Here is a 22759-nt window from a genome sequence, read left to right as displayed (position 1 = left end):
TGAGGAAATTTCTATTGATAAGTAGTCGCTAAATTGTATATATACTAGCTGTACCTGACCACGCGTTGCTGTGGCTCAGTTTGTTTAAATGGAACACACAAAAAAAAACAAAAAAAACATTGTATGTTTCTTATTTTTATGTTCTCAATATTTGTAGATACACAATATTTTGAGGTGTTCCTTTTTTCTGTGCAGGTGGACAGATTGTCTGATTTTCAGACTGTAGAACACGCAACATACACTTGTCGATGTGAGAAGCAATAAGAGTGTAGATGTCACACAATGTAAAAATTGTCTTTGAGCCTTGTTAATAGGTATTGCAAATGCCAAGCGAATTGTGAAGTGCAATATCTTAAATTAAAATAGTATATCCATTTAAATCATTAAATGCATGTTTACTGTCCGTTCTCCCTGCGGTTGACAGAGGGTAAAACATGAGGGTTTAATTTTACTATAGACATGTATGTGAGTATGCACTGGAAAATCTTGCCTATTTTCTTTTGGTATAAAAAGTGTTTTATCAAAAATAAATTGAAGAATTGAAAAGAAAACTGTTTAAAGAATAAACCAACACAGTAGAAGACCAATGATAATTCAGAAGGAAGAAAAAAAATAGTTTGGCAAATTTGTTTTTTCTATTCAAATATATCCCTATTTTCGCATATTGTTTTTGAGAAAATATATTGCTTTCAAATATAATTAATGAGAATATTTGTAAACATTTTGGTGCTTCTTTGTTATTGTATCAAAATTCGCAAATCAAAATATCAATTTTCAAGTGAAACCAATAGTATCTACTGAATTTACATGTCCCAGCAATTAAAATATCCAAAACTTACAAAAAACGATAAGATAGAAATTAATTATTAAAGAAAATAGTTTTTGAAGAAATTAGAAATTTTCCCTTGTGTTTAGGTATGATAAAACAAACATAGTCGACATCACTTTTGGGTTGATTCATGGAAGACAAATAATTGTGACATGACAATTAGGGAGATAACATTGCTTATTGTTGAAACTGCCCAAAAAAAAGTTTTTTTTTTTTTTTTTTTTTATAAATCGGCAGATCTGTACAATGAACACCCCATATGTTTTTTGGTACTCTTGCAAAATTTGACCCGCATCCTCAGGATTTATTTGTCAATTATGGTTTGGGCTTGACCAGAGGTCACCAAATCAAACCAAGCAAAGTAACAGGCGCAGCCCAAATTTCAAAATAAATAAACAAACCAAAAAAAGAAATACAATAAATAAAAACCTATTGTAAATTTACTGAATAAATATATTTTTATTTTCCTCAAGAGAATTGCATTTTGTTTATTTACTTTTATTTTTTTGCAATTTTTTTTGTCATCAATAGGAAAAGATAAATATTTTTACCGTAAATTGTTAGGTGAAAGTTTAACAAAACTTTTTTGTTTTTGTGAACAATTTTTTTATAAGAAAAGATGAATGCTTTTTATAGAAAACGGTAAATGGTTAGGTGAAATTAAGAGAAAAATTATTATTCAAAAGAATTAAAACTATTTTTTGCCAACAGATGTTATAAAAATACATTTTTGTATACAAAAAATAATGTTGATTCAGCATTTGGAGAACAAATAGGATTCATCCAGTGATTGCCAGTCGAGCCCTAACCATAATTGACGGAAAATCCCGAGGATTCAGGTCAAATTCCACAAGATTCTTTCTAATTTCGTTTTTTTTTTTTTTTTTACAATTTTTTTGGAGCGGATTATTGGTGATTGCAAACTAACAAATTTAACCAAAAATGCAAAAAATTTAATATTTAAAGATTTTTAAGGGGGAGGGGGGGGCCTTACTTTCTAATACAAAGTTCTAGTAAATCGATCCCCCTTATTGGAAACACAAAACCAAATCATTGCCCATATGGGAAGAGTTCTTTTTTTTTTTTTTTTTTTTTTTTTCAATATTTTCAGCAGATTATTATCGATTTGCCACTCATATAAGATTCAATTTTTTTTTTTTTTAAATGCCAAAAATTAAATATTTAAAGATTTTTAGGGGTCGCTCAGTTTCTAATATAATTTAAGTAGATATAGAAGTTTGTGGTGGTTTCACGATGAAACTTGTTATAACTTATTGTATTATTAATAGTTTTTTAAGTAAAAATAATATTTAGGTTTGGATATAAATTCCTAAACTCATTTCACTCTAAATAATTTAGGTGACTGAAATAGGAATTTCATTAGTCACTGAACAAATATACATCTTTAATTTCCTTAACAGTAAAAACATGATCCACAAGGGTCACTTTGCTGCTAATATCCATTTTTGATGAATAACTGACAGGAAAGCGACCACACATAGTTAATTTAAATTAAACTTTAATCACATGATTAAATTTTCCCATTTAAAATTTGTTAAACATTTCTAATATACCCATACTGTAAACAAATTCTGTTTACATTAAGAGAGATACTGATGTTGACCGAAAGTTCCTTTTAGTGATGTGACGTGATTAATGAATCACCAGCAGGCGGTGACATTTCCCTAAATAAAAAAAATGGCAACATCGTTACAAAGAAAACAACCTAATTTATTAAAAAAATTAAGTATAATGTTATAATTAAAAAGAATATATATAAAAATACGCATGGGTACGATGAAAATTCTATACCAAAATTGGTCCAGTGGTTATTTAGATTATCAGTCATGAACAAACATATTAAGCGCAGATCATCATATAATGACCAGATCACTCTGACATTAAAAACACTTAATGAAATGTTTAAAATTCAACAACATCTCTCGCAGTTAATGGTAGCCGAATGGATACAGTCTTTGCCAGAGATGGATTCTGCAGCCGGGTCCAAATCTATCGACTGGTGTTAATCGTGACACCCTGCACTGAAGATTCCCAAAAGGATGATGTCTGTAGGTATTTAATAATTATAGTAAATAATTATATATATAACATGCTTAGCAGTGGCAATTGATTTAGCCAAATGTATCAAAGAAATTTCAATTTCTTATAAAGGACCCATGGAAATACAACTATTAAAGAAATTGTTTATTTTAAAGTTTTGAAAGTTATTAGTTTTAATTAAATATAAAAACACTGCCCCCCCCCTATCAATACATATGAACTGAATTACCTTAGTCTGTATGTGAGTGGGCGGAGGGATGGATTTAGAACAAAACATTTCTTTAATTATGCATGGAGACAAAGACAGTGGTTAAACATATCTATGATACCCGGACATTTGAAAGAGGAGAACAAAAAGATTAGAGTATAAATCAGATTTTTAATCAAGAGGGGTTTTGATAAAGGAAGAAATATTTTTTTAATGAAAACCCACAATATCCTTTGATAAAACCAAATTTGTAAATCTACTCTATCAGAATATCATTAAAAAAAAGAAAAAAGTTATTGAAAATCAGACCCAAAAATTCTATTTAAAGCTTTTTCTCTCCACCCCGCATATCTTCATTAAAAGATTTCTGTACATGAAAAAACTACATTGTTTACTTGATACTATTAAAATATTACAATTATTATCTTCTTTGTATAAAAAAAAAATCAGAAATTCTTAAATTCTTCTTTGACCATCTATAGGAACACAAAATCTTTAAAATATTTATACATTTATATGTAAATAAACAACCATCAATTTAACTAAATTTACATGTCATATTTTTAAGTTTCTACAGAATTTTTATAAAATACTTTTAAAATGAATAACTATTCGGTGTTATTTTACATTTCATAGTCTGTAAAACAAATGAAGGGGTGGAAGAGTTAATTTTTTTTTTATTTAAAAGAAAAGGCTAAGAATGACCAAATGACTGTAGAGGTAGGGAGTACTGGGTCGAAAAAAGGTCACATCTTCAAAATCTGGTGGGGACCCCCTCAAATCAAAATATAAGGTGTATCTAGGTCAAAATCGAAAAAAAATTTGAAAAAAAAATTTTTTTCATCTGTTGGCGGCATTTTTTAGATCTGGGGCTGGTTTTTCAAGAAATATGTGTCCGAAATGTCAATATGAGTGATTTCAAGACATAATTTTGCTTCTTGTGTATCTCCAATGCCCATTAATGGATATAAATAGTTTCAAATGACACAGGGTCATGTATTTAAACAGGTTTTGTGGTATTCTTGGTCAATTTCGGTCAAAAAATGGCCAAAATTGGCCATAAATTGGCCGAAAAACAGGCAAAAATCACAAAAACCATCTTGGGTCACATAAATTATCCTCGTCCACCTTTATAAAGGTATATATTGCTGTAGATACCTAAAATAGACATTGGAGTACGATTATATACAGGTCTCAGATCTTTTTGAGCCTTTTTTGAAGAGAAATAGACCAAATTTTGACCCAAAATTGCCAAAAATAGGACGAAATTGCCAAAATCCTGTTCTCGGTCACTTAATCGATCCTTGTTCATTCCCAATGGATATGAATGACTTCAGACACACATATAAGGCAGAGAACCATGATTATTGACAGGTCTTGGGGTCTTTAAGGGCAATTTTAGGGGTGAATTTGGCCAAATTGGACCTTAAATTGCTGAAAATAGGCTGAAATCGACATAATCCCGTCCTTTTATGATTTCCAAGTGCTTAACAGACTTAACAAAAGTGACTCAGATATACACTACAAGCACTAAAATAATCCATCAAACTTGGCTGCAATCTCTTTGTGGTTGTGCAGTGTGAATTGCAGGTTTCGGTCCGAAAGAACATCCCAGTCTCCGTTGATTTCGCATTCGACAATTTGATCTGCATCGATAGTTTGCTTATCATCTGGGTTTGGGTACCTCCATTTTAAGTTCTTCCTTTCATAAACACGCTCCAAATGTTCAATTTCGTATTTCTGGTTGTCTAGGATTTTAGTACAGTACCCCAGAAACCATGTTGGCACCCCCTTTACTATCCACAACACCACACACATCTGATTCACATTCAGGATTAAAGGTAACTCAACCATTTCCTCTGCAACTCGTGGAATGCAAGTGATGGCTTTTAGGGCATCATCATTAGTGGGCAGAGGAATTCTTGTGGATACCGGTCTGTTTGTGACGCAGCGTCAGCGCAATCTACAAGAACTCGAACCAGACCTGAACGAGTCATGCTAACTCCTTCTTGACTGTTCTTTTCACTACCTACTAGTAGTACTGTTGAGTGTGTCAACCACCTCATCCATCATGTATGAAAGTTCATCCTCCACCATTTCTACCTCAGCTGCTTCTTTTTGTCGCATGTCCTCCATCTCTTTTTCAAACTCCTTGTCTACTTGTGTCAAGTCGATTCCCTAATTTCGATTCATTTTCAACTGATCATAGTAGAATGTCTTTTCCGCTAGAGCAAACTTCTCAGGATCTACCGCCATGCTTTTGATGTTGAAGAGTTCGGAATGTTCCTTCTTACACTCCATCTCTGCACGTCTTTTCTTCTTCTTGCTGGTTGTAACAGCATTGTAGTATGACTGCAAAAATTTGCGAATCTTCTTCTTCACCGATTTCGCAGACAGAACATTAGATGCGGAGAACGCCTTCGACCAGGTTATCATTAATCCCTTGGCGCAATCTGACACAGCTTGTTTTCTGAGTCTAGTCTCTTTCTCTTCAGTTGGTTGTCCAGATGGTGCGACTTCAAGAATTTTAGCAATGACTTCATATTCTGAAGGAAGAACATCACCAAAAGAGAAAGTTGTGAACTGCTCTGCAACACTACTCATTCTACCGGCTTACTCTTCAATACAATCCTGAAAGAGAAATATAACTGTGTCAGGATATTCAAAATGGACCCAAATAAAAATATGAATGGACCCAAGGAGAAGGAGATTTCAACTGTGTGCTATGATTATGATAAAAATAACATAGCAAGGAGACTCTACATTTCAGAGTCTCATTTTGAACTGACCAAATAAACAAAACTCCTTTCTCAGATAACACTACAATGTTATCAATCATTCGATTCTACTAGTACTAGTCCCCAAGCCCCTTGGGAAACTAGTTAAATAACACTTACAATTTTTGTATGAAGCTTTGTAAGAAACATTCTTATGTAAAATTTACCAGATTTGGAACACTGGACGATTAAGGGTATTTCTTTCCGCAAAATGAATGACATCTAGGGTGTAAATCACCGTGAAAATTGTGCTAAAATCCCGATTTTGTACTAAAAAATGACTTTTATATGCTAAAATAAAACTCAATTTAGCTATACATTGTGTCATTCCTATCCTAATTCATTGACCAAGTCAAAAGAAGTGAAAATACCTAAGTTTCAACTGCTATTTCTTATCCCTTCTTTTGCAAAGATGGGTAAATGGGCGTTTTTGGGCCCCCGGAGCCTATAAATCTAAAAAATGGTGCTAACAGATGAATTTTGATTTTTTTTTCAAAATTTTTTCGATTCTTACCTAGGTTTAGTGCATATTTTGATCTGAGGGGGTCTCCACCAAAATCTGAAGACCCGACCCAGTACTCCCTACCTCTAATGACTGTTACAAACCAGGTAATGGAAATGTTTATATTATAATCAAAATAGTTATACATTTTAAAATTATAACTTACAGCTGGTTATTTCTGTTAGTTATCTATATATATAAAAGCGAAAATGTATGTGTGTATGTATGTACGCTTTTCCTCGATGTCCACAAAAGGCTTCTTTCAAAGAAGCGCTTGCTCGGTTCACAACTTCTTAAAACTTTTTATATCATCTATAAATTGTAATATCTTAGAGTTATCCATGGAGCTCGCCTGTCTATTTAATTTTATTGACTTTCAAACGTTAATTATTCCACATTTCCCGCACCGGCACGCGTTACATTTGGTTTTCGGTATAAAAAAAAGCGAAACTCGACTCTAATCACAGGCCGAAAGCCAGTTGTCTCAAGAGAGCTAAGTAACGTTTGTTCAATGTCGACTTCGTCATATCAGACTGTAGCTTTCATTTCGCTCCTCCTAATAAACAGGAAGCGAGTTTTTAAAAACAAACAAACCGATTTATTCACCTCATTCAAAACTGTCCCGCACAAAATCGTAACTGCTGAATACCTATCGCCGTCACGTCAATAAAAAACGTGCACCTGTTTTTTTCAACACTTTACTATTTTCCAACTGCGCGTCGTGAAGACTTCGTTTTTTTTTCACGGGCACCTGTTTTTTTGTTTTTTTTTCATATTTCCGGGGTTTTTTCACATACACTGAAAAACACCCAGGCAACGCCAGATACCCCTCGCTAGTATATAATAAAATAAATCTAATACACAATGGAAAAAAAAAAAAAAAAAAAAAAAAATTACCTCAATAAAAGCATCAATATGCATCATCAATGCTTGTGTACGACTTATGATGAACTGGTTGGCACATGCAATTGCATGGGAACTGAAGAAGGGAAAAGATAAAAATCAATGTTTTTTTTATTATAAAGAATAAAAATAAAATAAATATAAAAATTTTTAATAGGTATATAAAAAAGAAACGTACTTTTTCATAATGGCACTGTGATAAAACTTATTACAAGCTAAAAAATTTAATCTAAGCAGAAAAGATTTTTGAAAAAAAAAAAAACCTTAATAAAACTAACATTTACTTACCGAATCTTTGCATTATTGTGCTTGAAGAACTGTAAGAATTTTGGTATGAGGACATTTAATGGCCTGTTGACAACATCACTGTCAAGAGCCTCTGCAGAATCTTCGCAGATTTTTTGCATGGCACCAAAAGCACCCTAAAAAGAAAAAAAATAAATAAATAAAAAGATAAACATGACAAAAATATTTTAAACAGAAAAGAACTCAATTCAAAGTAAATTGGATAGATTTCTGGTACAGTTATAAATTTTTTAAACTTTAAAAGATGAATGCACCCATATTGTACAAGTGCAGATTTTCATAAAAACAACCCATAACTTTAACATCAAGTTCCTTTGAAATTATTTAATGCAAAAAACTATTTTAACAATATACAATTATTTGAACACAAATTGCTATTTTGATGGAGGGTTCACTTCCCAATAGTATTAGTGCCACAATAGATTGGACAGGATGTAAATTTAGCATAGCTGATTTCATAGCCTGTGATGGTATCCATCAGATCATTATTCATGCACATTCAAGTGGATTTGAAATATTAATTAGCTGTGCTCACCTCGCAAACACTGTAATCTTCTGAGTCAAGACATTGACAAAGACTTGGCAATAATTCTGGCCAGTTCCGAGGTTCTCCTTTAGCCACAATAGTCGTGATTAAAATCCCAATTGTGGCTCGAATTAAAGGAGACGAGTCGCCAATACTTTGTAAACATTCTGACTTTATAAAGTTGGTCACTTCAGCTGGAAATTTTTCAAAATGGGCTCTCACATTATTCTTAAGAATGAGACCACTCAATGACCGAGTTGGATCATCTGAAATAAATTAAAAAATAAAAAATTCAAAAGATGAACCATATAAAACAAAACCAAAGTGTTATGAAATACATGTATAAAAATATACAAAAATTCATTTTATTAAAAATGTCTCCTCATTCTTACTTTCTTTGCTTGTTTTTGTTTATCTTCAAATGTTTTTATTATTGGAAATTTCCAACCGAATATTATGTATTAAGATGCTTTGTGTTGATTTTTGTTCAGCAATATTACAAAAAATTTTTTATTTGAGGATTTTCTCTTTGTATACTTGTTACTAAGAAGCAAAAAGAAATTTAAATATTTGTCACATGTAAATAAATCGAATATTCAAAGTCTTTAATATTTGAAATTTAATTAAGGTCTTATTCTTAAGGAATGTTATTGTTTCGTATTTCTCAAAATTGCAATGTCAGTTTCTTGGGTCTCATTCTAAATTATGTTCCAAAATTATTTTGAAACTATTTTTAAAGATGGCATTAGCTTCTTATTTCTTTTACATCTTAAATGTTTGTACGATATGCAAAATGAAATATTCATTGGAGATAGGTTTTATATTTCAGGACACCGACAGCTGTCCCTTAAATAATAAAAAATATTAATAAAAAAAAAAAAAAAAAAAAAATGGGGGGGGGGGGGTTAAATATTTTTAAATCACACTTAAATTTTAATAGTATACACACCTTCCATTTTAACTTCATAAAAACTCTACTTTAAAATCTTAATTAAAATAACATTAAAATCTAAAATTTGTTCCGTTGGCTCTTGTTTTAAAAAATAGATCGATAAAAAGTATATTTCTAATGAAAAAAGTGGGATGCATAAATGTATATTGTAATAATTGAAAAAGTTTAAAATTCATGGATTTATTTGAAAGCTTTAATTTTAAAGGATTTCCTATTATATTAATTACAATTCTGTAACTATATTTTCTAATGTTTTCTGTTTAAAAATAGAAATGGTAACTAAAAGAAAAAAAAAATTGAAATTAAGTTACCCACCCCCATTTGTTTGTGTGGAGATAATTGCAAAATTTACAAATAAGTTATGATCAGATTAATCAAAATCAAAGGTCAATTTTTTTTTCCCAGATAATTGGTTTGAGAGCTTTGAACTCCCCCAAACAATTCCCATCAAAAAGTCAAAATCCAGAGACAGACAATTTTCACAGCAAGAAGAGAAAGATAAAGATAAAGCAAAAGAAATACAATCTAATCAAATACCAATTGAGGGGGGGGGGATTTCAACTTTATGTTGAGCCTGTCTGCCCTTTGGTATATAAGAAGGAAATAAACAATTCCAATTTGAACCCTTATATATTTCAAACCATTTTCTTTGTCTATTGTATTTTAACTTACTGATATATGTATAAACTACTCTACACCTGTTAGAAATCAAGGTTCTGCATTGTTTGCTGACAAAACCACAAATACTGATATTAATTTATAAAAAAAAGTTTTTTAAAAAGAGAAAAACAATCATCGAAAAAAATAAGACTGTTACATGCAAGAGAGAGAGAGAAAGCTGGTTTCACTATACCCTCTTCTTTGGACACCTCTCCTCTGAAGTCTTGCTAGGAAAAAGACAGAAAATTTCCATCTAGAAGTCACATGATTTTGTCGATGTGTTCTGGAGTCACCTTTGACACTTAAGTCACTCTAGCTTTACTATTTAAAGCAATGGCTTTAGATATGTATCACTTATCAGGGGATCCCAGCCTAAACTTTTTTTTATAAAGGTCCAGAGGCCACTCGAGGATAAGGGTTAATGAGTAAGGTAGTCATTGGACAATAGCATAGTAATTGTTAGTAGAAACTTAGTATATAATTTGATTATTTAAAGGGACAGTTCAACAAGAACTTGTTTACTTTGGATTTGAAGACTGCCATATTGTAGTCAGTTGAAAAACAGAGTTCTACAAGTGAGAGTTCTAGGCATTGATAGAGTAGGAGAAATTATTGATAGTGGTTTTAACTGGTCATTTAACTTTTTTTTGTGAATGTTTGGCAAAGGGATTGGAGCTCAGATGAGCACATGCCATAAAAATAACGATAGAGCAGAGACAGACTAGCAATGTCTCTTTTATATCAAAAAACGCTGCAAGAAAGAGAAAAGGGTATCACCTAGGTTACAACATCTGTTTTGAACTGTCAAGGCAGAATAGGGGTTTCGAGCAGCTCCTGCCTATATGTGGCAACAATACTCAATCCTAGGACCATGAATTTTATTTTAGGAAAAACATTCTACACAGTATCTTTGATATGTAGTTATAATTTAGAAAAAAGTTCTCCACATTAAAAAAGCAGAACTAATTTTCTATTCATTTTTAACTAAATAAGTTCCATTTTTTAAGACTTCAGTGTTTTATATTTTTAATTTACTGGCAGTGAGACCCGACATTGCACAGGATTGAACGAGGATCAACAAATGTTCCACACTTCCAATACTTTTGTCATCAAAATCACTCATTTTTCAATCAAATCATCGATTGCTTGCTCTAATCAGGGACCCACTGCTTCATACGCCTAGCTTCAGTGACTTGGTCCACCCAGTATTGTCTAAATTGCACTGTAGAGAACCTAACATTGATTTTATAAAATTATTTTATATAATGGCTTGAATTAAATGCAAAAGCTAAGTATCATTGTTCAATAATGCACTAAACAGAAAGATTCCTTTCTCACATACCCTTGTTTTATAAAGAATCGACTTAATTTTATGTTCTGCTTGTATGGTGATAAAATTTCTTAAATGCACTTGTGATATTAGGCTGCATAAGGATTTTAACTTTTACTTAAAAAAATCAGACGGTTCCTTCTTTAATCAGATTTTTAGATTATCAATGATACTTATCAGAAGCATTCCTATACAAAACCTATCTAAGACTATTCACAGATACAAAGAACATTTGTGTAAAAGTTATAAAAACATCCAGTTACTTTGGAGTCTAACAAATTCACAGACACACTAAGTATATACATAGACACGCACACTAAATGAGAGAATTAAAAGTGAATAAAAAATTTTATATACTGTAAAAGCAATAATTTTTATTTTTGTTATTAACATTACCAAATATTGTGAATGCGATATGAAATTTCGGATACTAGTAAATGCAAGAATTGGTGCTTCTACACCATCAGAACAAAATTTTGAAAATCATAATACTGAATTTCACACAAAAACAATGGTATTTAAGTATTCCTCATATTTTTATACAAAAATTACAAAAATTGATATGGTAGCAAATTTGTTAAAGAAAATAGAATTCGAAGAAAACAATCGTATTTGCTTATTGTATAAGAGTCCAAAAGAGAGAATTTTCCATTTCGATTTAAACAAGATGGCCACAATTTTTCACCTGCTAATAAGATTTAAGTTGTTTTTTGTTTTTAAATAATTCAGTAATATTCAGGTAATTTTGACTGCATAATTTGGAAGCTAATATTGTAATTTATTAGAATTGACAAAAAAAAAAAAAAAAAAACAGTAGAAGCCATTGTTTTTTTTTTTATCTTAAAACTCCATTTATCAACTACAAAATTTTGTTCTGATAGTGTAAAAGCTCCCAAGAATTAAAAAAAATTTTTTAATTAAGGGTGTTTTTAAATATTATGTTACTAATAAATAAACATCTAAATGATTTCAGGAAAATCTAAAACTGCTTTTTCAGTAATGAAAAGTTTTTCTAAAGTACTAATATATATTTTTTATGTTCCTTGTTACAAGATAAAGATTCTATTCTGAAAGCCAATTATTGTAAATCGCATGGTACCATGTTCTTTAGAAAAGGAAAATGTAATTTGATTTAATTTTTTATAAAATACTTAGATAACTAATATTCTTTAGATGGATGCTATCTGCTAGTAAATTTTAATTTTTAATTAAAATCAGCAGTCTTTGTTAACAGCAATTATAGTTTATTAATAGTAAATAGTTTCATTAATTTACTAGCAGGCCGCCCAGTTGTAAAGTATGTTTAAATATATTTTAATTTATGCAGATTTCATGTTTATTAGTATAAAACCAGTTCTCTATCAATTATATGGTATTCAATATATAGTAGTGATTTCAAAGGTAAAAAACATGTGGGTGCCATCAACTAGCATTAAAACCAAAACAGCTCTTACGAGCCATATCCATATAAAAAGTTAAATAACATTTAACCTATGAATGTATATTTGTGCATGCATAGAAAGATACTTAAGAAATCAACTATTGGCAAAGTTACATTTGTTTTGCAATTTTGATTTTAGCAACTATTTTTATGGCTAAAGACCAATTTGTTTTACAGATCCAAACCCCCTATATATATCAAGTTTCAAGTCTAGACCAAAAATTGATAAGAGTTTGGTAGAGACCGTTATTTACAGACAAGGTTATTTTATAAATATTTTTATTCATATAGAAAAGTGGGGAAAAAAAAATTAGAAAATCTGTTCCTACAAAAATATTTACCTTGTATAACTATTCGATCTAATAAATATTGAAAAAAAAAAATGTAACTCTTGCCTCTTATAACATACAATTCTTTAGTCGAACATTTCCAACATAGCTAACGTTTGTCTGCCTCTAAATTTTAATTAAATGTTACAGAATCACTGTCAAAGTAAAAATCGGTATATTTAAAAAAAAAAAAAAAAAAGCTTTTCCTCTTTTTATACAGTAATTTTGTTCATTCTTTTTGGGTTTTTTGGAGCAGTAATTAAAAATTTTCATAAATTAATTTTACGTAAATTTTATTTTTATATCAACACAAGATATAAATTACTTTTAGTAATACAGAGAAAGTGGTTTCATAATAAATACTAAACATCAAAACCAATAGGTTTAAGGTTTAAAAATTTTCATTGCTCGCAAGAAACTGATGCAACTTGTAAGTGCTAAGTAATAATCTCCTGTGAGAAAAGTTTAATCTTCAGTACAGGTGATACTAAGAATAAGATTACAAATTACTCAAGACTTCTACCCGGTCATAGTTGATTGAGAGCAAGCTAACACTCTGGATTAAATAAAGGGTTCCATTCGAAATTCTGCACAGATTCCAGTTACACTGGCTGAAACATTATGAGAATAACATCCAAGATTACAACAATCATTCAAAGAAGCCAAATAATGCAAAGAAGAAAAGAAAAGAATTTTCTTTAACCAAAATCTATTTCTTTAAATAGAAAATTTACACATTTAGCTTCTTTTCTACATAATTGCATTCATTTATGAAGTAATTGGCTTCTTTAAAAATGACATTCAAAAAGAATACTTTTCTTTTAGAGTTTTTATATAAATAATGTCATGCATGTGTCCTGCTAAACTCAAATTACAAAACACATTTAGGAGAAAATATTGGAATTCAGTATGGTCACAAGCTGGTTATAAAATACTGACAAATTATATTCAGCTTGCTGGCAGAAGTTAAAAACAAACAACAAATTTTTTTTTAATCCATACTAGCATATATTATAATCTGACTAAATTAATAACTAAGACCAATTTTTCATCTTGAAATAAAAAGGAGAAAATGCACAAGTGGAAATAACTCAATATTTCTGAAAAATTTCAGTTATAGAAAACGAATGTGTGTGTGTGTGTATATATATATATATATATATATATATATATATTACATAAAAATGTGACTGGAGGATCGCTTGTGAATTTCATACTCCCATGAAACTTCTTCCTTTGGAAGAAGTCAGTTAAACCAGCGTATGGTAAGTGCTGCTTCAATGAATGATTATACACACACTAGCAGTGTGCCCAGTCATAAAATATGTATAAATATATTTTAATTCATGCAGATTCTGTATTTATTATAGAGCCAATTCTTTATTGATCATTATCTAATATATATATATCCAATATAGTAATGATTTCAAAAGTTATAAAAAAATATGACTTGAGCACCAACCACTAGAATTAAAACCAGAACGTTAAGTGTTATTTATCTTTCCAGCGTCTATCCCTGTATGAGCTACTGACAGATGTATATGTAAGGTTTAAAATTAAGAGACTTTTTTAGCTATGAATGTTTAATTGTGAGCATGCACAAAAGAAACAGCAGGTGTAATGTTTTATTCGACTTAACCTGTCATGGTCAACGATGTTCTATATTATTTTATTTTTTTGGAATCCTTTGAGATGGAGCGCCATAATTAGTGTATTCATTTTTTTTTTGGGGGGGGGGCTGTTAATCTTTATCTTTATAGTTGTTGTTTCACCACGTTTTGGCTAACTCATCCTCTGGCCTTCTTCAGGTGGTTAATCACAGCAGGATAGAAATGCTTAGTCTTGTAACCGTATCTCCAATAATTACTGCCTTCCATAGTTGTTGCAACAACATGTTTTGGCTAACTAATCCTCTGGCCTGCTTTAGGTAGGATTGAAACCACTATTTTCAGACAATGCTTATCTGGAACCATAGAGACTCATCACTATTCACTTGACCATGGGCCCTGAAGGGCAATCAAGGTTGGATTTTATAGTCTTATAAATCCAATTTGGTATTTATATCTTACATAGTCAGGTTTGTTCAAATGGTATTATAGTAGGCCAGAGGATCAGTTGGCCAAAAACATGGTGATACAACAACTATGGAAGGCAGTAATTATTGGAGATACGGTTACAAGACTCAGCATTTCTATCCTGCTGTGATTAGCCACCTGAAGAAGGCCAGAGGATGAGTTGGCCGAAACGTGGTGAAACAACTATGAAGATAAGGATAACAATTGGGGGAGAAAAAAAAAAAAAAAAAAAAAAAATGAATACAAAAAGTGAAAGTTTTGTTTTTAATTTGGATCACTTTGCAGCAATTTTTGCTGGCTAAAAACAAATCGAAAGTGTGCTACAGGTCCAAATACCCTACATGACAAATTTCAACTTTAGACCAAATATTCAGAGGAGTTTGGTAGAAATTTTTCACACACACCGATACGGTTACTTTTATACATAAAATATTTCCATGTACTAGAATATTTTCCTCTTAAATTTTATGCAAATATTCAGAATGTAAAAATTATGCATAAATAGAATTCAGTGTAATAGTGAAATGAAACCATAAAAACTAAGTAATTAATTAACGCTCTGTTTCCAAGAAATATGCAAATTAGTTAACCTGCATGTAGTCACTTGCATATTCATGACAGGGTATATTAAGTGCGTTTTAATAATTTTTAATTAGAAAAAGAAAGTTTTTAATATCAATGTTAGAGCGAGAATAAAATTAAATCAACTTTATAGGTATATAGATATATATATAAAAATTTTGATATGTAGAGACTTGTTTTTATTAAAAAAATAAAGTAGAACATTTCTCACATGATCAGTTTTAACTTTATGCTGGATAAAGATTTTGAACCAAGATGGGAACTGTCATACAAAGTTAGATCTTTATATTAACAGATATTCCTTCAGATGATGACTGTGGCAATGAAAATGTTGAGGTGACAGTTTTATTTGCACACTGGCAACATTAGGATTATACTAACGACTTTTCTGGATGAAGGGGTGGCACTTGGACAAGACATTGCAGTCATTATACACACACTGGAAAAATCAGTTTTACGAATATTGAAAAACGAGTATTTTTGTTTCAATGAACTTCATAGTCTTAATTACATACTTGATTCACTTTGTACAATTTTAAAATTTATAGTGGATTTTGAAAGTAAAATTTAATGACTGCATTGTAATTTACATTGAACAAATATAAAATTGCTATAAAATTAAATTTTGCTATGTATTATATTGGATGTAAACTTAATCAAGATTTAAAGCCAAAATGATTTGACAGTTGAAACTTTCAAATTTCAAAAGGTCATATTAATAACTTTTTAACTATTAAAAGATTGAAATAGTCAAATTGCTTAATAAATTGAAATATACTTTAGTGAGTTTAATTTTGTAATTATTTTTTTTTAAATAGAAATTTAGTACTTTATGCTATTGTATTTTTTTTTTAATTCTAATAACTCACTTTATAATAAATAAAAATTTAAGTTACATAGAAACAAGAAACAGACAAGTGGTCATGCTATTTTCATGCCATATTTCAGAAACTTAGAAAATATTGATTTCTTTCCAATGCCAATAGTTTTAGATAGGAGGAAAACTTATAGAAAATGAGTTTATTAACTAGAGAATATATGCTCCCTCAAGTCGCATATTTTTACTACCCTGAACAGATAGTATCATGAGGGAACAAACAATTTCTCATCTTACCACCACAAAAAAGGAGTTAATTCCTGGAAGGAGGACATAAACTACACTATCCACATCCATTTAAAGAATACAATAGATTTCTGATTAAATATTTTTTTTATTATTACTGATTTATTCATAAAAACATTATCTTTTGGCTAAGATCATAGTGCAGTATCTGTTCTTAGTACTAAGCCTGTAAAAATTAAACCTGAAGTTTCCATGTAAATCTCATTTGAAAAATAATGAAATACATTCTGAGAAAATTTTTTTGTGTAATCATATAGATTAATTTTAATGATTATATTACTGTTAACAAAACTATTTGTATATAATAAAATATGACAATACAAATTAGAAATGTATATTACAGAACATTAATGAATTAGAAACCATTTCTAAAATAATTCAGTAGGGATTTGCAAATTACTATTTCAAAATATTTTGAATCAAAATTAAATAAGGGTAGGATGTTATGTTAATATAGTTAGGATAGATGAAAAAAAAAAAAAAAACGGTTTATTTATCTGAAAGAGAAGTTTTCTAGAGGGAGGGAGGGGGGGGGAGAAGGTAGTAACCGATTGCTAGACTGAAAAAGAAAGCAGACATGGTGATGGTTGAGAAAAGTTTGAATAGCATTTAAAATTTTACCTGCAATTTTTTAAACTAGCAGGGCCTGTGCACCAACATTACACAAGAAACTCTTGTTCCAACCCTTGAATCTCATATAAGTTATGTTCTTTAATTAAATTTATAAATATTTGTATTATTTCTAAACTAAGAATGAACATCATTGCATCAACGTTTGTTTTGTTATTTGGAGACAAGGATAGATGATAGTGCCCATACACAAACACAGAAGAAAGGTACTATTTTATAGAATTAAATTTGTCATTTTTCTAAACCCTACAAAAATGCAAGCATACAGACAATAGTTTCTATGGTAACTATCCATTACAACTAACATTTCCTTACAGAGTAACAATGAATATGCACCTTTGCTATTTTCTCCACCATTAATTATAGTTACAGGAATATGTAAAAGCTGCTAAAAGTGCATCTTTATAGAAGTTTATTTCAATACATGGAAACCCAAAAGTAATTATAATAGCAATACCAGATACCATAGCATTTAGCGCTGGACAAGGCGCACACTGTTACTTAATTTGACACTCAGTCTTTAAATCAGTAATAAGTACATTTCTCCTATGTCCATCAAAATAAAACTTATATAACTGGATTCACAATAAAATTTACTTTAAAATGGTATTTTAATATTTTTTTTGTGATTTGTATGTTTGAAGAAATCGCTATTTAAACCGGACTATTAATGACGAAACATGTTAACATAGCATGCCCGCTGACGGTAGATCACTTTTTGCAAATAAGTGGTTGGGTGTGTGTGTGTGTTTAAACACTCAAAGCGGAAGTTGTACCTGCCGACACCATTTCTAGTTATTTTAGCTAATCAGGTAAAATAATTGTCTTTGCTACGGAATTTGAATACAGCACGTACATATTTCCAGTCAAAAGTTAATCTCAAAGTTGATGCTTTGTAATACAAATATAACAAAGATAGAAACTGTGTTCAAGCGCTATTTAATAGCGAATATATTAATTTCTTTTGTCCTAAAATTCAAAAAGAATTGGATAAAACTTTTTATGCTAGTCGTTAATAGTGACAAGCACATATAAACATGAGAATTTGTGCGTCGTGGCACACAAAAAAAAAAAATCTGTAAACACATGTTCAATTAACTTACAAAGTATTCCTTTTATTTTTGTTATTATTTAGAAAATATAAGTTTTAATTATGGAATGGAAAGGAAAGGAAAAGAATTTTTTTTTTTTAAATAATTTTTTTTTTTAAAAAGAATGACAGACAATGACCACGCTTTTAAATGAGTTACACACAAACCACTTATCCAGTTAAGTAAAATAACTTTCAATCCACAAAGGTATGAAAAAGTGGTCAAATAACAAATGTTACCGAAGGCAAGTTACTCTTCTACCTACCTCGATAAATTTTTGATGTTGTAAATGTTTATTCTGTTAAAAAAAACAAGTAGTATCGAGCATTACATAAGAACAAGGAAAAATGGCCGCGATGTATCTTGAAGTTTTAATGACTTAAAAATAAATTTAAAAAAATTATACAAAATAGTGGTAGAAACTCACTAGGTGTATCAGAATTTTTGACACCCCTAACATGTATGCGAATATAAAAAAACTCGTAATTTCTCTTTTAAAAGTGGGTTGTTTATTTTCTTTATGGAATATACTTCCAAAATAAACTATTAAAGTTGTTTAAAAAATAGAAATATTTTTTAAAAAACAGTGTTTACAAAGTGCCCGCGAGCTTTCATGCAGCCATTTTCTTTTTTTATGTAATGAAATCAATTGAATTTTACGAGTTAAATATTTTTCAATTTTTAAACTTTAAAAATCTATCAAAATTTTTCTATTGGTTCAATTTTTACGATATTTTCAAGGTCAATGTGAAATGTTATGCTCTTTCCAATAAACCGAACATAATATTTTAGACAAACGTTTCTTACCCCCCACCCCATATTTTGAAAGTCTATTAAAATTTTAATAATTTATGTACCAAAGTTTTACATATCACAAATTGAAGATAAAAGATCAATAAATAATATATTGTAAATTAAAACAAAAAAAGTGTTTTTGAAATTTACCTTTAAAGTCCAAAGTGTAAAACCTTTTTTTTTTAAAACCACATTGATTTTTTTTTTTTTTCAATTGTTCTACTTATATTGTCCAGTAAGTAATGGACGCTGACGACAATTTTTTCTATTTCATTTAATGTTTCCCTTTTTTAGATATTAAAAAAAAATATAAAATTCACTCGATAAAGAAGAATGAAAATATAATAAACCAAATATTTATGTATTTGAGAAAAGAAAAAAAAAAAAATTTGAATGTTTTTTTTTAAAGGCAAAAACTTATAAGTAAAATTTGACTATTTTTAAACTATGGGAACACATTTCTTCAGGGACAAAGCTAGACGGCTAACGCGAACGTGTGGTTTTTACTGCCTTCTGTCCATCCGTAGTTCTAAACAAGGACAAACGGCTACTTCCGTTTTTTCGATAAAGACGTAAAAATGCTTGCATAATCGCGCTTTTTTCAAACAGTCGTTTAAAAAATTCTTTTATTTAAAAAATAAATGGCATTTAAAATATAAATATGGATAAATTCTGAACAATGAAGAATGGAACTAAACCTCCAATAGTATTTTTTATAGGCAAGTGGTTTTTTCGAATTTATATCGATTTTTATAACCGAAGTAAGTAAAATTTTGTTGATTTTCTCAAATCTTTTTTAAAGAAAACCGATGTAAAAAAAAAAAAAAAAAAAACAAAAAACAAATATTGCATAATTTGTTAACTTGTTATTTTTTTTTTAGATTTGGTCTTTGCTCCTTTAATTGAAAAAAAAAAAAAAAAAAAGTAGTTATAATATAGTAGTTATAAGCTTGTAAAGATAGAGGTCGAATTATTCAATTTTTTTCACGCATTCTTAAGATCGGTTTCTGACACTGCTAGAAACTCACTCGATAATTGTCAAGGTAACATGAAGCCATTAAAATGAATTTTAATTATCCTTATTAGTTTAATGTATTTAAAAACAAATAATCTCTACAAAATTTTATTTTTTATTTATTTATTTATTTTTTTTTACATAGGCATAACCACTTATCAAGGCCCAGAGACTCTCGAGGATAAGGGTTAAGAGTGTACAGTAGTCAATTGGTCAATATAGTAATCGTTAGTAATGGAAATTCAGTAAATTTGTTAAGTGGAACGGCTCATCAAGAACTTGTTTACGTTGAACTTGAAGACAACCATATTGTAGTCAGCTGGAAAGCAGGAAAATGGAAGACAATTCCACAGGCGTGCAGTTCTAAGAAAGAAGCTTTGTTCATGGAATCTACATTTAGGTTTAGGCACAGATAAAGAGTGGGGGGAATTATTGATAGTGTTTTCAGCTAGACGAGTGTTTTTTGTGAAAGTTTAGCGAAGGGGGCCCATAGATTGAAGCTCAGTCGAACACTTCCCATGAAAATAACGATAAAGCAGAGACAAACTTGCAACATCTCTTCTGTGAGATAGAGGTTGCAGGGAAGAGAAAAGGGCATCTCCTATGAGGCTACAAAGTCTTTTGAACTATCAAGGCAGGACAAGTCCTTTCTAGCAACTCCTGCCCAGATGTGGCAATAGGGTAGGTCGATTTTGGAACCCCGGTGAGGCAATGGTGATGATAGTTGGGGTTTGACATAGAAAAGAACTACACAAAATATTTTTTTCAAAATTATTATCTTTGCTTGAGGAAATGACTTTAAAAATCAAAAAACTGAAGCTATTAAAAGTTTTTTGGTGAATTGCTAAGAACGTCCAGTCATCAAAACCCACAACACTTAAGAAAATGGAATTATTTAGAAAATTTTAAAATACATTTTTAAATTAAATGAGTGAGGATAACGAATTAATAAAATAAATATTAAGTGTAAAGGCAAAATTATGTTTTTTAAAATAATAGCGACCAAAATTCGCTTTTTCATTTCAGGAACTTTTTGGGGGTGGAAACATTTTAGATTTCACGGTCGCAAAACACGCTAGTTATTGATATTGAAAATTAGCGTTTGTTTATTATTTAATTTGAAAGCATTACGATTTAGGCTTAATTATTTCGAAAGGAAAAATGAAAAAGACTTGTTTAAAATATATATCATTAGTGTCTGCAGTGAATTTAAACATAATTGTTTTATCTTTTAATTTGTTTTTCTATTAGGTTGCACCAACCTTATATTTCACATCAAAATCCTATTTGAAAATTTTATTAAAATATGGTAATACTCCAGTTTTATATTAAAAAAAAAAATAAATAAATAGTCCATACAATTTTATTCTACACATTCTTTACGAAACATAACCACATAAATTCTCAAGTTTTTCTACTTAATAAAAAAAATACTTTGCAGAAAATTAATGTCAAATTTTTATTTCTTATTTTCAAGGAGTAATTGTTTTTAAGCAGTATTTTTCTTCTAAATATTATAGTTTCAAAATCAGATAACACAAAAGATACGAGTAAATAAGGAAACTGCTTTAAAGGTTTTCCTTATTTGTGTATCTATGTTATTGTGCTAAAATAACTTTATTAGTTAGAAAACCATTCTAAACATGAAGACAGGAGACTATTCTGTACTTTCACCTAAAAATTTAATAAACCAAAATTTCATAAAAATTAAAAAATTAAATTTAACTTGAAAATACTATTAAAAATAGCATGGTAACATAGATGGACAAGCACTGGTTTTTCAAACTCTAAACACTCGTTTAAAATGACAAGAATGAATCTCTTTATGATTAAATTCATGTTATCAAAGGAAGAGCTAAAGTCTGCTAAAAATGTCTAAACTAAACACTACTATGCCTCTGATTTGGTTTTGTCCTCTCTTCAATACATCTAATGCAACTCTACAAAGTTTTTCATTATTTCTTATAACTAGCACTTATTTTTTACTTATGAAACTGGAAGATAATCTAAAACAGTTTCCCTCAGTTATAATCCATTTATTTATTTTACTTTTCAGATTAAAATGTCAGTAAAAGCACAAAATTCAGTTTTAACCCGTGGTTCACAAAATTTGCTGGTCCACCTTGTCGTTTGGATGAAACAGCACCTCCAACTTCACGACAAGTCATCCACTTTAGTTATTTCCTCAAAACAGTTATCCCCACTTAAAAAATAGTGGGATTTCTATGTTAATTGCTAAGGAATTAATTAGTATTTGGCAAGTAGTTAATCCACAATCGCCTTTGTTAGAAGAACGTTATATAGGACAAAAATGTAAATTATATTTTGCTATAAGAGGACCAAATAGATTGACAGGAAATCTCTTCCAGCAACCAAAGTGAAAAGAATGAAGGAACTGCAAGACAGATTGTTTGATATATTTTCTTGTAGCTGTAAACTTCCCGACTTGAGATGTGATGACTTTGCCGTAAAGTGCAAGACAGGAAATTGTCAAAAAGGCACATTGTCTGCACTTGTCCTGCTAACAAGGAGGTAAAATTAATTCTATAGATTCACCTGCAATTATGTTCTTTTTTTGTGGAAAATAAAATAATATATTGGTATTTATCATGTAATCTGGCTGT

The 22759-nt window shown here is 29.9% G+C and overlaps 1 protein-coding gene across 4 annotated transcripts in view; it reads right to left on the bottom strand.

Moving 5' to 3' along the window:
• Positions 1–22759, bottom strand: part of LOC145279731 (transportin-1-like) — a 71564-nt gene that overhangs the window by 26540 nt on the left and 22265 nt on the right. For all 4 annotated transcript variants that reach the window (XR_013868437.1, XR_013868438.1, XM_080131025.1 and 1 more), the window contains exons 3-5: positions 8122–8378; positions 7569–7702; positions 7275–7356 (exon numbers count right to left, since the gene is read on the bottom strand). Coding sequence is in view for 2 of the 4 variants with exons in the window: in XM_080131025.1 (XP_079987151.1) it covers positions 7275–7356; positions 7569–7702; positions 8122–8378 (473 nt within the window). In the remaining 2 variants the exon portion in view is untranslated. The remainder of the gene's footprint in view (positions 1–7274; positions 7357–7568; positions 7703–8121; positions 8379–22759) is intronic.

This window comes from Euprymna scolopes, chromosome 7, assembly GCF_053919585.1.
Source record: "Euprymna scolopes isolate OS-2025 chromosome 7, ASM5391958v1, whole genome shotgun sequence".
NCBI classification, from domain to species: Eukaryota; Metazoa; Mollusca; class Cephalopoda; order Sepiida; family Sepiolidae; genus Euprymna; species Euprymna scolopes.
This window is presented reverse-complemented; position numbering and strand designations above follow the sequence as displayed.